The 16000-nt window shown below is 41.6% G+C and overlaps 1 protein-coding gene across 11 annotated transcripts in view; it reads right to left on the reverse strand.

Annotated features, from left to right (window-relative positions):
- LCORL (ligand dependent nuclear receptor corepressor like) overlaps positions 1-15746 on the reverse strand; it is a 157926-nt gene extending 142180 nt beyond the window's left edge. For 6 of the 11 annotated variants that reach the window (XM_040965799.1, XM_040965805.1, XM_040965798.1 and 3 more), the window contains exon 1: positions 15466-15622. In XM_040965799.1, coding sequence (XP_040821733.1) covers positions 15466-15622 — 157 coding nt within the window. Of the gene's footprint in view, positions 1-15465 lie in introns of all 11 variants that reach the window. The other 5 variants (XM_040965807.1, XM_040965806.1, XM_040965800.1 and 2 more) reach the window with 1 other exon arrangement.
- Positions 15747-16000: the final 254 nt, after the last annotated feature.

Here is a 16000-nt window from a genome sequence, read left to right on the forward strand (position 1 = left end):
ATTTTTAAATACATTTTTATTGAGTTCCTAATAAATACCTGTCTTACACTTAAAGTGTAGTAGGGAAGAAAGCAGACAAAATCCATAAACACAGGCATACGTTTATGGACAAAATCCATAAGCAATGTCTGCATTAAGCAAGAAAAAAGTTAATACAGCCTAACAGAAACCGAGAGAAACAAGAAAGAAAATATACTATTATTATTTGAGGTCAGAAAGAAGTGTTGGTAATGCTAAAACAATGATGAAATTTTTAATTACGAAAATAACGACCACACTAAAACTAAGAGGAAAACATTCGTACAATTTAGAGAAATAATGTTCAACTGACTTACAAGATTAACTGGTTTCAACGGCTTAAGACACTTATTTCAGTGGCTTACCTCTATTTGAATTCAGTGACTTAATTCTGTAAAGTGAGTCAGAGCTAACAGATGACACTCTGTGTTCCCGGAAATTTTATTTCACTTTTGATACAATTCATGATCTAGTCTTGGTTTCCAACATCTTTTCTCAATTTCCAAACTCAAGACTAAACTGGAAAGATAAACATTAAGTATGCCATAAATAAAGCAAAGGGGGCCAGTGTAGTAGCACAGAGTTAAGAATCCACAGCATTTCCTATGAAAGCAGGTTTGCTCTCTGCTAATGCACCACAGAAAGTAGCACAACATGGCTTGGTGCATGTGCCCTGCACACACGGGTGACCCAGCTGGAATCCTAGGCCTCTTTGGCTTTTGGCTTGTGGCATTTGGAAGGTGAACCAATGAGTGTAAAGTCTCTCTTCCTGAAAAAGTTTTGGACATAATCTGCTAATAATTCATTCTATGGTAACTCTGCACACCTGATAAAATAGAATAAGAAAGGCAGAGAGTAATTAAGTTTATTATTTAATTTTCTTATGTTTGTTTTATACTGAAAGAGCTAATACACTGAAACTCATTCACCCAACAATTATTAAGTACTAAGTGGGTGCCAGGAAATGAGGGAAAGAAACAACATGAGTTTTGTTTGTGTAAGTGTGCATACACATACTCTGAACTTGATGGGAGAATACACACACAGAAAGGGACAAATCATACAGTGGAAAAGTTAAGAAGGAATTCCTGCAAATTTAAAAACATTCCAGGAATTACTTGTAGGACAGGGTTGGAAGAAGCATATTCTTCTAATCTTTCTTTACTGTGGAAGCATTTTATTTCATTTTCAAAGACAAAATAAAGTTTTGCTGGGTACATTATCCCAGGCTGACAATTTTTTTTCTTTTAGAATCTGAATATGTCACTCCTTTCTCTTCTTGACTGTAGAGTTTCTTGTGAGAGGTCTCCTGTGAGTTTAATTGGCATTCCTTTATATGTCAGTTGATTTTTTCACATGCACATTTAAGGATCTTTTCCTTACGTTTGATTGAAGAGAATTTGATTATCATGGGTCTTGGTGAAGATTGCTTTTGGTCAACCCTGTTTTGTTGCCTACAGGAGACACATTTCACCAACAAAGATCAACAGAAAGTGTTACATTTTGATCTTCTTTTTGCTAGTTTCATCTCTTCAAAACATGTTCCTCTGATTAAATTGTTCAATGACTCATAAATCATACAGAAGCATCACTTTCTTCAAAAAGGTTCTTGATTTTTTCATTTCTTCAGAGACACATTAGTCATTCAGTAGCATGTTATTTAACTTCATGGTGTTGTTAATTTCTTTTTTTCTTCCTGTTGTTGATGTTGTCTTGTGGTTTTTCATTTAAGGGGATGTATAGTAACTGTGTAATTGAGATATCATATGAAAATGTGAGGATACAACGCAGTATGCATCTCTACTTCCAGATCAATGATGGACTCCCATTGAAACTGTTGAATCTGTCTTGACAATAGGATGCTGGACTTTGTGCCATTTCCCATGCCTGCAATGATGGACATGTGACTGCGTATGAAGAACACATTACTATAGCAATTATATAGGGGAACTCAGTGAGGAAAGAGGGAACTGGGGAGGGGATAAGGAAATCCCAGGGCCCATGGGACTGTATCGTTAAATGATAATAATAAAAAGAAGTACAATTTAAAAAAAAAGAAATTACACCTAGAAAAAATAAATAAGCTGGTAGGAAAAAACCCAAAAAATAACATTGCCAGAATTAAATAAAAAATAAAACAGACAAGAATGTTCACCAGATTGTTTGTACTAATGTAAACTGGAAGCAATCCAATACCCTTCAAGAGCATGGATAAATGTCATACTTACATCTGAGAATATTATAGTGCACTGAAAATGAGTAAACCACAGAGGTAATCACATGAATCAACTACACAAACACAACACTGTGTTAAAGATGCTAAGCACAAGATAACCCATGCTATAGGACTCCATTTAAATGAAGCTTCCCAAATAGAAAAAACTAATCTACTATATTAATAAATCAGAATAAATTGTATCTGGGGAGCTGGAATGAGACAGGACTAGGAGAGGACATGAGACTAATTCTGGAGGGTCCAATTCTTTATCTGATGGTGATTATAAGAGCATTGAACACTTGGTCACTGAGGTATAACTTCACAATATCGACTTTTCTGTATGTGCTGCTAAAAAAATCTTCACACAAATTCACAATGGGAAAGCAGCTATTAGAGTACAGAAATAGAAAACAAGGGCACAGTGCTTGAGGAGCCAAAAGAGTTCGCAGTATCATCTGCAAAACGTCAAAGATGGTAGTAGTTCTACTCAAAATTTTCTGGGAGGATTAAAAGATACCACATGTGTAAAGCACTTAGCTGGCACAAGCATTAACAGAGGGCCAACAAATGTTAGTTGCCGTTATTGCCACTACTACTGCTGCTGCTGCTGTTACAGCTATCTCATGGTGGCGGACCAGGTAGAAGGACAAATAAAAAGGCCAAGGCATTAAAAACAAAGCAAGTTATACTGGACTTGTTAAGCCACATTACAAATTAAGACTGTAGCTTAAGGTCAGTGAACAACCAATGATAATTTTTACAAACACAAATTCTACTTTCATATTTATTAATGGAAAGCTGGGGTAAGTCACTAAACCTATCTAAGCTTCAGTTTTCTCAGATATGAAAATGAAGATAAACACCTTACTATCGAGCCTGGTGTGATAGCATGGTCGTTAAGGTCCTCGCCTTGGATGCGCCCGGATCCTATGTGGTCAATGGTTCTGGTCCCGGAGGCCCTGCTTCTCATCCAGCTCCCTGCTTGTGGCCTGGGAAGGTAGTCGAGGATGGCCCAAAGCTTTGGGACCCTGCACCCATGTGGGAGACCTGGAAGAGCTCCTGGCTCCTAGCTTCAGATCGGCGCAGCACTGACTGCTGCAGTCACTTGGGGAGTGAACCACTGGATGGAAAATCTTCTCCGTCTCTCCTCTTCTCTGCAAATTCACCTTTCCAATAAAAATAAATAAATCTTTAAAAAAAAAACCCTTACTACCTCATACTTGAAAATTGTGCATGGCACACATATAACTCTAGCACAGTATCTAACACCTGTGGAAACAAATATTCTTCTATTTTCTGGGTTTGTGCACTGGAAGTGTGAGCCCCATTGTGCTGATGATAGTAACAGGAGAGACTTAACAGGACATCACAAGTCTTTGAGGGGTGGTTTTTATGGAATTCCAGAGTTAGTTCCTGTGAGAAGGTAGTTACCAAAGAGAAGAAGACTAACTGCTTTCCAGACCCACTGGCTTCCTATCTGTGATATGCAGGACCTCTGCCTCCTGCTTGTCTTCCCCCTTCTGCCCGTTTTGATGCCATTCAAGGGGAGCTCCTCACTAAAACGGATGACAGACGCACACTCTTAACCCTCCAGAACCATAAGCTACATAAACCCTTTTCCAAATAAAAGAATCCAGCCTCACGTGTTTCATTGTATCAATGAAAAACTCATACACAAACATGGTATCAATATATCAAAGAATTCTCAATGCTGAGAAAAAAATCTATGAAACTATTTATTACTAATTGTTTAGTTTTAAGGGTTAAAGCAATTATAATCCACAATACCATAACATATATATTAATTATGCTTTTAGATATTTATTATGCATGACAATCTTAAACTAAAAAAATTGAATTATATTAAGAGCACCCATTTTCCTAAGCACTTGAGAGCAAATGACTTGCATGAGTTCAATCACTCTTGAAATCTCAAATTAGTATTTATTTATTTACTTATTTATTTTACAAAGACACTTTTGCGAATCTATTGCTACAGTCAGTAAAGCAATGCCACATTGTGCTCTATGCTATTTGGAACTGTCATTGTTCCTCAGCTCCTTCTCAGCACCCAGTTTGGCACATGTGATAAATGGGCAGAAACAGAGACTTAACTCCGTATCTCTATGTATTCACATTAGAAACACAACAAGCTTACACCAATTCCTCACTTCCAATCCAACACTAAAGACAGTACAAAATATTTTTCTTTGTATTTGTAACTCTACCTAGATAATGACAACCCTAGCTGTTGTTATTATGAATGTTTCATTATTCCCCCTTTACTTGACTCAGCTCCCACTGTACTTGTCTTCCCTACACACCGACACTCCATCATCCTTCTCAGTCCCAACATCCCTCATCATCTCCTATCCCATGTGTAAGATGTCCTTGCCCTGTTCAGGCCCCTATTCCTCAGGCCTCGCAACTATTTTCTCAGAAAATCCTTCATAGCCAGTTTAGACTTTGGTACCTCAAAGTAAGCTGTCATTCCACCCTGAGCCCCCACTGAGACGCCGCTCATCCTCAGGCTCGGATTCTTGCACTCAAAGACTCCTTGGTGCATATATTCCCTTCTCACCTGCCACTTAACTTTTACTACACTCACGTCAGGCTGCAATCCCACACAGTTATAATATTATTTTGCTACCTGCTGGGACCCTGGGAACTCACACAAGACCACACAAGCCCAAGGAGATGTCATCTGCCTCAAAGTCTAATCTGATCTGAGCATCCATTGTTGGCACCAACTGACCCTCTCCACAGCAGACTACTCTCCATCAGAGAGAACAGACTCTGTACTTTTGCCTCACACAGTGCACCGGTATGCTTCCCATGCACACAAGCTCCTCACGCTCACAATTCCATCAAGCCACGTGGACAATCCTCACCTTCCATCAGCTTCTGACTCCTTGCTCCTCTGACAGAATATAACTATGCCTTTCCAAACACGCCACCCAGAGGAGACACTCTCCCTTATCTGGTCCCTTTTCATGATTTTGGTGCTAAATTACCCTGAAAAATACCAGTGAGCAAACTAGAAAAACGCCTACAACCAATGCTAATTAAAATGATACTCTGCCTGTCAGAATACAGTAACATCTCAATATCATTGAAGACAGGTCCCAGGAATACCCTTAGATAGAAAGATTTGTAGATACTCAAGTTCCTTATATAAAATCTGCCAGTATCTGCACATTAACCAACACATTATCTCAATTACTTTGAATCATATTCAGATTGCTTACAAAACCCAATAGAGTATTAAGTGTCAGTAAAAAGCTGTTTTAAAATGTACAGTGTCAATATAGATTTTTTCAAATATTTTCTATTTATTTTCAGAATCTGCAACTGTGAAATCCACAGTTAAAGAAGACTGGCTGTACATACCTACTTTTCTATAAAAGAAATAGTGCTCTATTCTTCTGTACTAATTCCTTCTAAACTGAACACGTCAATTGAACTTTATAGTACAGAAGGAAGCCTTCTCTTTCCTTTGTAGCCAAACATGAATTATTTTAAGTACATTCATATGACTGATGAAAATCTAGGTGACTTAAAAAGAAGAAATATATTAATTTATGAGAATTTTTAAAATACAGGTATTCCAAACACTAAAAAAATTTTTTTTACAATATCTGGAAGATGCAAGTTGGACTTGTTCTCAGTGTAGTAACAATACTATTGGTTCCAGTACAATTATTTCTAGACACAACTATAAAAAAAAAATTCCCTCACTAGTCCTGATTATTTGGCATATCTAACAATCTTGGTTTCTATGAGAAAGGATGCTTAAACACAATCCAAGCCTTTTCACTTCCAGGAAAAGTGATGGGATTTACCTGATAGATTTTTGGAAGGAATAACTGAGCAGACAGGGTTCAGTTTTGTTCTTCATACCCTTAGGATGTGGAAACTGAGAGGAAATGCACCTGCAGAGAGCTTGTTTATGCTGTACATCTCCAAAAGACCTAAGATTGGGATGGTTAAGTAGGCCTATCTCAGCCCATTTGATTATTCCTCTAACCTGCCCCTTTATGAGTACCAATGTCTGTCTTTCTTGTTACATTTCTCAAGTTGTTTGGAGTAGAGGCAGCACGATAGCATTTGCAAAGACTTCAATATAATGCAATGTCTCAATTAATACACTGAAGCGAAGTTGCTCATTTTTCCAGTTTTGACTTAATCTGCTTCAATTTGAGCTTCTCTAAACCATTGCAAACAAAAAAACCCCTTCAAGCCTGAACCAACAACAGATGTTCTAAATGAAAATAAGCTGACTTATCTGATTCATTATTATACCACACACACACACACACACACACACACACACACACACTTCAAAGGCTCATCATTTTCTTTTCGTAGAGGCCATATTTATGCTCATACTTCCAGGCTTACTTTATACTTCCACCTACTCTACGCTACCCACTCATACTACAACACTGAGAAGTTCCAGAATTTATCACTGTTTAGATTTTTCACTCAGCCAGTTCCCTACACCCTATTTCCGGCAGAATACTCTTACTCAGTGGTCAGCAAATTCTGGCCTACAGGTAAATCACCTGTTTTTGTAAATGTTTACGAGAACACAACCCAGCCAGCATATTCATTTATGAATTGCTTTTACGTTATAATACCAGATGGCCCTTGGCAGTGAACTACCCAGAGAGAATGTAACCTTTGGAGAGCTAGTCATCAGCCCACACATACTATCTGACAATTCCAACCTAACAGTGCCCAAACTTGAGGGTACCTCAAAAAGTTCCTAGAAAACCAGAATTAGGATGTGTCTACTTTGTCGCAAAAAAATTTTGAAAAACATGCACAACTTGTTCAGAATGCACATATTCCATTAAATTTTGGAAGCACGCTGGTATTGAAGCTCTTTAAAGCAAAAGTTGGTCAACCCAAGTTTCCACTTAAGCTTTTTGAAGCACATTCATTTTAGAATCTTCGAGTCAAAAGAATTTTGTCATCTTTGTCTTCTTTCCATTATGTCGCACTAAGCTTAAAATACTGAACATCCCTAACAGTGAGCTCTTTCAAAGCAGGGTCTTATACCTAGAGCGAACAGTAAGCTTTTTGACCCATCTTACCCTGCCTGCATTTCCCACAAAGTAGAACTTGCACAAAACTCTTCACATTCTCAGGGGGGAGTACGGTGGAAGAAGCATCTGACCCTCGCTTTATCCTTTTAGGCAGTCCTCTCCACGGAAGAATACTGACACATGCTGAGTGTTGTCCCTACTGGTATGGATGGATGTTTTAAAAGCCGTTTTTCCCTCATGGACAATATTCTTGTTCATTCTGTCTCCTAGGAGCAGAACTCCCCCGTTTTGTAGAGTATGACTCTAATTTCTGCTTGCACTGCCTTTGACAAAGTGTTCCATTCAAGAACCCAGGGAGTAAGAGAGTCAGCATTTAATTTTGACATCCAATCCATGCCAATTTCTTCAACCACAACCTCACCATCAAAATATATATGCATATATATTGCAATGAGCATGTGGCATAGCACGTTAAGTGGCTACTTGGGACACCTGCATTCTATATCAGACAGCCTGATTAGAACCCCAGATAAAGGCAATTTCAATCTCGTGTCCTGATGATGTACCCGGGAGAGGTTGGTGGTAGCACATGTGTTTGATCCTTTGCCATACCCATGTGGAAGATTCAGATGGAGGTCCTGGCTCCTGGCTTCAGCCTGGCCCAGCTTGGGCTTTTGCAGGCATCTGGGGAGTGAACAAGATGGAATAGCTGTCTCATACAGGCATGCATTCTCGCTTTTTTAGTTTTTAAAAGATTTTATTTTGTCTTGTTTTGTTTTTATTTGCAAGGCATAGTTACAGAAAGAGAGAGGTCTTGCATCTGCTGGTTCATTTCCCAAATGGCTGCAGTGGATGCAGCTGACCCAATCTGAAGTCAGGAGCTAGGAGCTTCCTGGGGTCTCCCACACGGCAGCAGGAACACAAAGATTTAAGGCATCATCAGCTGCTTTCACAGGCCTTAAGCAGGGATCTACAGCAGAAGTGGAGCAGCCAGGAATCACACAAATGCCCACAGAGGATGCTAGCACAAAAGGCTGAGGCTACCATACCACCATGGCGCCACCCCATATTCCTGTTCTTTGCCTTTAAACCAGATGAAAACAAACACTTAAAAAGCTATTATTTTGGGAGCCGGTGTGGCTAATTCTTTATCTACAAACACAGCATCCTACATGAGCAATAGCTTGTGTTCCAGCTGCTCCACATCCAAAACAGTTCCCTACTCATGATGTGGGAAACCAGCAGCAGATGGCTAAAGTCTTGAGCCCCTGCACCTATGTGGGAGATGCAGCCGACCTCCTGGCCCTTGGCTTCAGGTCAGCATGGTTCTGGCCAATGTGTCCATTTGGCAAGTGGGCCAGTGGATGAAGATCTCTTTGTCTTTGCTTCTCTCTGTCAAAATCTGTCTCTCCAATAAAAATAAATAAACCTTTTAAAAAGCTAATATTTTAACCCTGATTCCCATGTCTATTTACAGTTCAGAACCTAAAATGAAAAAAACAAAATTATACCTTAATCAACTGTCATACAATAGGACTCAAGATACCTGATGACTTACAACCATAAGTTAATTGGAACATGAATTACTCCATTAAAATGTGCAATGCACCAATGTCATATGTAATATATCTTAGTGATGATCTTGATCAGGAAAATGTTTTTGAAGGACAAAAAGAGTTTACACTTAGTAATTCAAATCAAGTCCACTCTATTTTTTATTTAACATACCTATCTCAATATTCTGTCAAATCACATCTAAGCTTGAACATATAAAAAATTATCAACAGCACTGACTCCAAAAAATATGTTCCATCTTACTTAGTATCACAAACATATCTTCTATCTGAAGCATAAACATCCCTAGACCCATGATACGTGTCTACTTACTGCTTCAGTCACCACTTATTCCTCAAAATGTAACTCTTAAATGAGCGCTGTCCTGCAAACATTAACCTCTTTTTACACATAACTTAATTACCTTCTATGACCTATTATACTCTGGCCAGCTAGCTCCATTACTCTGCTGAACTTACGTAGTCAAGCTCATCTAAAATCCCCATGTTTTCAAAAACAGAAACTTATTTCATCACAGGTATTTAACACCGATAACAATGTCCTCTTATTTTAATATTATCTACCCCTTGGGGATTTGGTGGTTTCACCATCCACTGGTATTACTGCTAAGCCAATGCCTTTATTTCTAAGGATAAAATTCAGTGACCTCACTTTAAAATTCCTCCTTCTTTGTCCAGCAAAGGCTACAATTTCTTCAGGAGTGTTACTAAATTCTCTACTTCTAGCCTTCCCTGTGGTAATCTCATCATTTTCCTGGATTTAAACATCACTTCTATGCTGCTAATTCTGTAATTTGTGCCTTCACTCTAGAAGCCACTATGGAAACAGCGCTTGTCATTAAAACAAACAGCATTCTTGGAGGTGAAATATCTTGTGACTTTGTTTATAATGACCCAGGCTTCTAGGAAAGAACAGGGTTCTTCCATATACTCCTTTCTACCATCTGTCAAGACTTAAGACTCTCACCAGTAAAAAGCTGCAAATACGAGGACCAATGAGCAAAGTTGAGTCAGGTTCTGTCAGAAAAGAACTGGTCTATCTGAATTAAAGCAAAAAAAAAAAAAAAAAAAGGTTTCTAGATGCTTTAGAAGATTCAAGGAAATACTGAATTTCATTGGCAACTTTAGATGTGGAGGATACAACTGAATAGATTCAAGACTATAGAGAAAACAAATAAAAAGAAAAAAATGAAAAAGACTAGACTGTCTAAAAAAACCAGACAAACAGGGAAGAAGCAGCCAGGCTGACCATGACCAATAAACTGAGTGTGGTCAGGGGCTTCGCTTGATGAACAGAAGAAACGAAAGGGGATGGCACTTGCTTCGTAAAGCAGTAAATCAAAGCAGCCAATTTAAACAATGATTCACTGTAGGTTACAAGTTAAACTGCATGACAGTATAACCAGTACCGCAGATACTGCAGATATAAACCAGAATCTTATCTTCATCTGTCCAAGTGTTTATTGCATCAGAAACCGAATCCATCAGATATGGTAAAGGAAGTAAAATAACCTGACAACAGGTCAACGAAAGAAAAATACTGAAAAGCAAACACAGCTAGGCAGAATACAGTAACTGCCAATTATGAGAAAATAAATGAAAGGAAGATGTTAAGATACAGAAAGTGATTCTTCACTATAAGTTTTGTTGTCCATAGAACGTAAAAATTCTCAAAAAACTTATTTAATCTTTCCATCTCTTTTTGCATTTTAAATAATTAAATCTTTGGAAAAAATTTAATCTAAGAATAAAGTGCTATTTTTCAAATATGTAGATGACACTATGGGGGGACTTCAAAATGTTTATGGAAAACTGAAATTAAAAGAGAAGTTCGTCTTGGTGCAAAAAATTTGAAATCCACATTTACTTTTTCATAATATGCATTTTCTACAAACTTTCTGAGGACTCCTCATATTTTGTTAATTAGTTTTCCAGTGATAGCAGTAGGTCGGTTTAGGTCTATTCACCTTCTCTTATACAGATTCATTTTAATAAAAGCTACTGGAAGGATTACTTGACTGATTTCATATATGTAGGCTCTAATAGGTGAATTTCCCAAATTTAGTATGTGTGACCTTGATGTTGCAATTTTTATCCATCAGTCATGAATGTTATCCATATACACATGCTTACTAACTTATTATGTTGCATCCTGATCACAATACACAGAATATACATATTGCATGTTAATTACAGAAAAGCAGACTAATAACTTGGGAGGAACACAAAGGAAAACCTTTGCCAAATTTTCAGAGCTTGCCTCACCAACATTAGGGCAAATCAACATCATGAGCTACTCAAGACACAATGTGCTGAAGACAGACCATCTCTTCAGTGGTACTACTGTCGAATGCGTAACCATTCTAATCACGACGAAAACAACAGACAAATTCGAACTGAAGAACAGTCTGCAAAATAACTGCCCTGTACTTTTCAAAAATGTCAAGGTCAAGCAATACAAAAGTGGACTAAAAGGAGGTTCCTAAATAACAAGAGAATAAAAAGACATGACACTCAAATGCAATAACTAATCATGGATTAGTAGATGCCGAACTCCAACAATAGCAGCAAAATCATTTTAGAGAGAATTATACATAAAGCTTGAATATGGATCATAAATGAGATAAAAGTAGTTTGGTAATGCCTGACCTCCTGGCTTTAGTAACTGTACCACAGTTAAGTAGAAAATATCCTTGCTATGCTGAAGAATTCAGGAGTAAAGAAAGACGACATCTCTAAATTACTCGCAAATTACTCAGAACATACAGAGAGATGGATAGAGAACCAGAATAGTGAAGCAAACATAACAAAATGAAAAACAACTGGAAAAAATGCGTAAAAACACAAGGAATTCCGTTGGTACTCTTCACTTTCTCTCAAAAAAAGAAAATGAAAAAAAATCGTTAAATTGCCCCATTTCTCATATCAAATATCCTAACAGACCACAGTAGTCTTGATACAGTTTAAAAAGGTACTACTGCATCTTTTAATCCAGACTTTAGTCAGTCTTTAATTTTATGACTTATCAGATACTAACTTCATTATATATGGGGATTCCATAAGATTTATCTATCATCACCCAATATCTCACCAAGCAGGATACTACTGAATATATTCAATAAGTACTCAAACAATGGCTAAATGAGCATACTCAAAATTATGGAATAGTATTGAATGATTATAGAAAGACATGCAAATTAACAAAAGCAACACTTTCAGAGCTATTAATTGGGCCAAGGAACCTGAAGACTAACTCTCCAATCACAAAAAGGGACAACTCAGGAGAGTAATCAAAATTGTAAAGTAAAGAGAGGAGGCACATATTAGAAGAATGTAAACATCTCTTCACATCCAAGTTGGACATTTTAGCTTTTAAGCCAACTATAAGATTTAACAACGAAAATAACTTTCTTCTCTATAACGTCAATATATAGGAGCCATAAAACATATGAAATTACTTTAAAGCATTAGACTAAAAACCAAGAGTCTAAACTTCATCTCAGGTTTAATGTTATTTGCTATACAAACTGAAATGTTAATTACAATTTCCAGATTTCATTTAAAGATAGTTTTTTTCTTCAAAGGCAAGAAGGAAGATACTATTTTATAGAAATTATTTCTAGTAATAACAGCACTGGATATTCAACACAAATATATTTATATATAAACATGTAAATGCATATTCACATACCTACATGCCCACAAACAGAAAGAGTATAGCTTTTTGTAAATGTATTACAATGTTACAGATGTAAGTGTGTTAGTTGCAAAAAGTAACAAAATTACACAAACTACATTTAACACACCACAAAATGTAACAGTATGGGAGGGAGGGCCTGATTAAATCAGCAAGTATAAAAAGGGAATCTACTTGTTTGAAAATACAATGACAAAAAGTTATGAGATGTGTCTTAGTAAGTTCCCAGACTAGGGTCAAAACTGTAGGAAAAACAGTTACAACTAAAGAAAAATGTACTTTCTTTCACAGTGCACTAAGAGTGTAATACAGAGCAGGATACCAGAATCCCACATAAGAGTTTCAGGGTATCATTCCCAACCCAGGTTCCTGACTCTACCTTCTCATGAATGCAGTCCCTGGGTGATGGTGATGGGTCAAATAATTCAACCTTCAACACTCACATGGGAGACCCGAGTGCAGTTCCCTTTCAGGTCACTGCAGGCAAAAGTGGTGAGCGACTGAATAGGAATTCTGTCTCTCTGCTGCTCAAATAAAATACATACAGATATTCTTTTAAAGATCTAACCACTTTGATTGTAAAGGCAAATCAAGACAGAAAGATTCCCTGTGGCTGAGCTGAGCCCATCAGGAGCCAGGAGCCAGGAGCCAGGAGCCAGGATCTCCTTCGGAGTCTCACACACAGGTGCAGGGTGTCCCAAAGCTTTGGGACATCCTCTACCGCTTTCCCAGGCCACAAACAGGAAGCTGGGTGCGAAGTGGCACAGCCGGGACAGGAGCTGGCACTCATATGGCATCCCCGTGTTTGCAAGCCACCAAGCTATTGTACCCGGTCCTCAAGTAAAAATTTTAAAAACATTTTAAGTGTATCGCAGAGATCAGCCATCTACTGAATTTTCGATGTCCTCCAATACTACTTCAGTGTCCAAGTAGTGTAAGTGAGAAGATCCTAATTCTTTCTTCTATCAACCAATTCTGCTTGTGACTAAAACTTAACTATTTCCCTAAAGCACTTGTCTTTGTGACACCAAGCCACGCTTACCACATCTCCATGAGAAAGAAAAACTCCAAATATTCTAAATGTAAACACTGACTTAAGAAATCCTCAAATCATAGTATGACTTCAGAAACTTGAAATACAGTCAGAAACTGTTGCAGTTCTCTCATCCTGCGCCTACCTGAACGAAGCCAAGTATTTTTAAATCCGTTTCCAGTAAGATATTCACAAACACAATTGCAAAAATAAGACAACATACTGAAGAAGCACAAATGGCAGCTGCAGCTTTTGAAGAAATGTATTCAAAGCAAAGACTGCCGTGAGAGCTTTCCTATCGTTATCAAGACGCTGAATAAATCCTTGCCTAGAGCTGTTTCCTGTAAGATTTCTTTTGAAAAGACCAGTTACACCGCACAAGCATAAAGCAAAACAGTAAACTGCTTAACATCACTCCAACAGCCTCAGACAGAGCAACCTTTCCTTCTGCTTGCACATTTTCCTGAATTCATGGTACTCTGCAGCGCACATTTCAGAATTGAAGTTGTGCTGCTTCAACCGAATAGCAGCTGCTTTTCACTAGCGAAGACCCGAGATCTTGAGGCGCTGACCACACCAACCTGAGAGAAGAGGCGGTGCAGGGGCAGACAGAAATCCGGCTCCGGGCGGCTCCCCTAAGCCGGGAAGGTGGCGCCCCAACTCAACGCCCAGTCTACCGGCGGGAGAGAGCTGCGCTGCTCTCCGCCGTCCACCCCGTACACGACCCAACCTTCCTTTCTACACCTTCCCCAACAGCCGCCTCCAAAACAAACACGCACGACACGCCCCAGCCCACAACTCGTGCTGGCTCCTCCGTACCCATGCCCACTAAACCAACCTGCTGCATAACAGAGCCACAAAAAACGGCTCACTCCGGCAAATGGGAAAAAAAAGAACGAAATGAAATTTAAAAGCGATCTGCAGCCAGATGGGGAGTCCTGACACCCCCCGACACCCTCAACGGTCCACAGAAAGCGAGCCCCAGAGACAAGAAGTTTGAAGCCCAAGGGAGCAGCACACCCCGTCGAAAAGACAAGACGGAATCCACAGCTGAACCGGGAGGAGAGGTGGGCAGCGCGACGCGCCTGTGTGTGTGTAGGCAAGAGTCCATCACATGACACGAAAACAAGGACCAGAGTCGTCCCGGCGTCCAAGCGGGACGTGGACCGGGGGCCGGGGGGTGGGGTGGGAGGGTGCCGTTGCCCTGACAACACCTCCCCCCGCTCCGTCCAGACTTCCAAAGTGGGAGGAAGAACTTCAAATCCCAACCGTCAGCGCTCGAGCGGCTCCTTCTTAAAGAGGTACACACCGCCGCGCCGCCGCTGCCGAGCGCGAGAGGGCAGAGCTGGGTGCCCCCCGCCCCAAGGGCAACGCCCCCGCTCGCCCCCAGCCCCGCTCGCGCCCCGCGGGGCCCCGGGGTGCCCGTCCTGGGCCAGGGTGCGGCGCCGAGGGTGTGTGTGTGTGTGTGTGTGTGTGCGCCCGGCGGGGGCGCGGACCAGCCCGCCTCGGCCGCGCTGCCCGCCCGGCCCGCCTTCCCTGCCGCCGGGTGCCCACGGCCCGGGGCGGACGGCCGCCGACCCCCTCGGGGGGCTGCCGAGCGCGAGCAGACGGCGGCTTCCTCCTCCTCCTCCTCCAGGGATGGGGCCCGTCTCGGCGAGCGGGGTCCCGAACTCACGGTGCCCGGGGAGCCCCCGGCGCGGAGACAAAAGGCGAGCGCCGGAGCCGCCGCCGCCGCCCGCTCCCTCGGCTCGCTCCCCGCCGCGCCCGCCCCATTGAACTGACCCGAACGCGAGCTCCAACTCGATCCCCCTCAGCCTCCAAAGTCGTCGGGCTGCGGCAGCCGAGCCCGGGCCCGCGCTCCGCCGCTCTCTTACCTACACAGTGCATGAGGCGGTGGCGCCAGGAGTCGAGTTCCCGCCGGAATCCTCTCCTCTCCGCCGCGCACCGGGGGCTCCGGCACTGAGCGGCCGCGGCGGCGGCGGCGGCAGCAGCGGCGGCGGCAGCGGCCATTCTCTCTCTTCCCTTGTCCATCTGCGTCCCGCGTCACGCGCCCTCATTTACATACGAGCGGCGCAGGCACGAGGCAGGGGCGCGAGCCCTCGGCGCGAGCCCCGGAGCGCGCGCCCCCCGGAGGGGGGTTGATTGACACGTGTCACTACCTTCCCTCGGCCCGGCCCTCCCCCCTCCCGCCGCTCCCTCGGGGAGAGGCGGGGAGGGAGCGTGAGGAGAAGGAAGCAACCTGCCGCTTCCGCCGGCCCCGCCCCCTCCCCTCCCCCTCCCCCGCTGCAGTTGACTCGGGCGAGCCATTCTCCTCCCGCCGTCCGTCCGTCCGCGGAAACCCTGAGCGGGAGCGAGAGACCCACGGCCCCGCCAGCAACCGGCGGGCTCCGGCAGCCGACGAAGGAACGC

Source organism: Ochotona curzoniae, unplaced genomic scaffold (genome assembly GCF_017591425.1).
Source record: "Ochotona curzoniae isolate NIBS_2020 unplaced genomic scaffold, NIBS_Ocur_1.0 scaffold_4505, whole genome shotgun sequence".
Taxonomy (NCBI): domain Eukaryota; kingdom Metazoa; phylum Chordata; class Mammalia; order Lagomorpha; family Ochotonidae; genus Ochotona; species Ochotona curzoniae.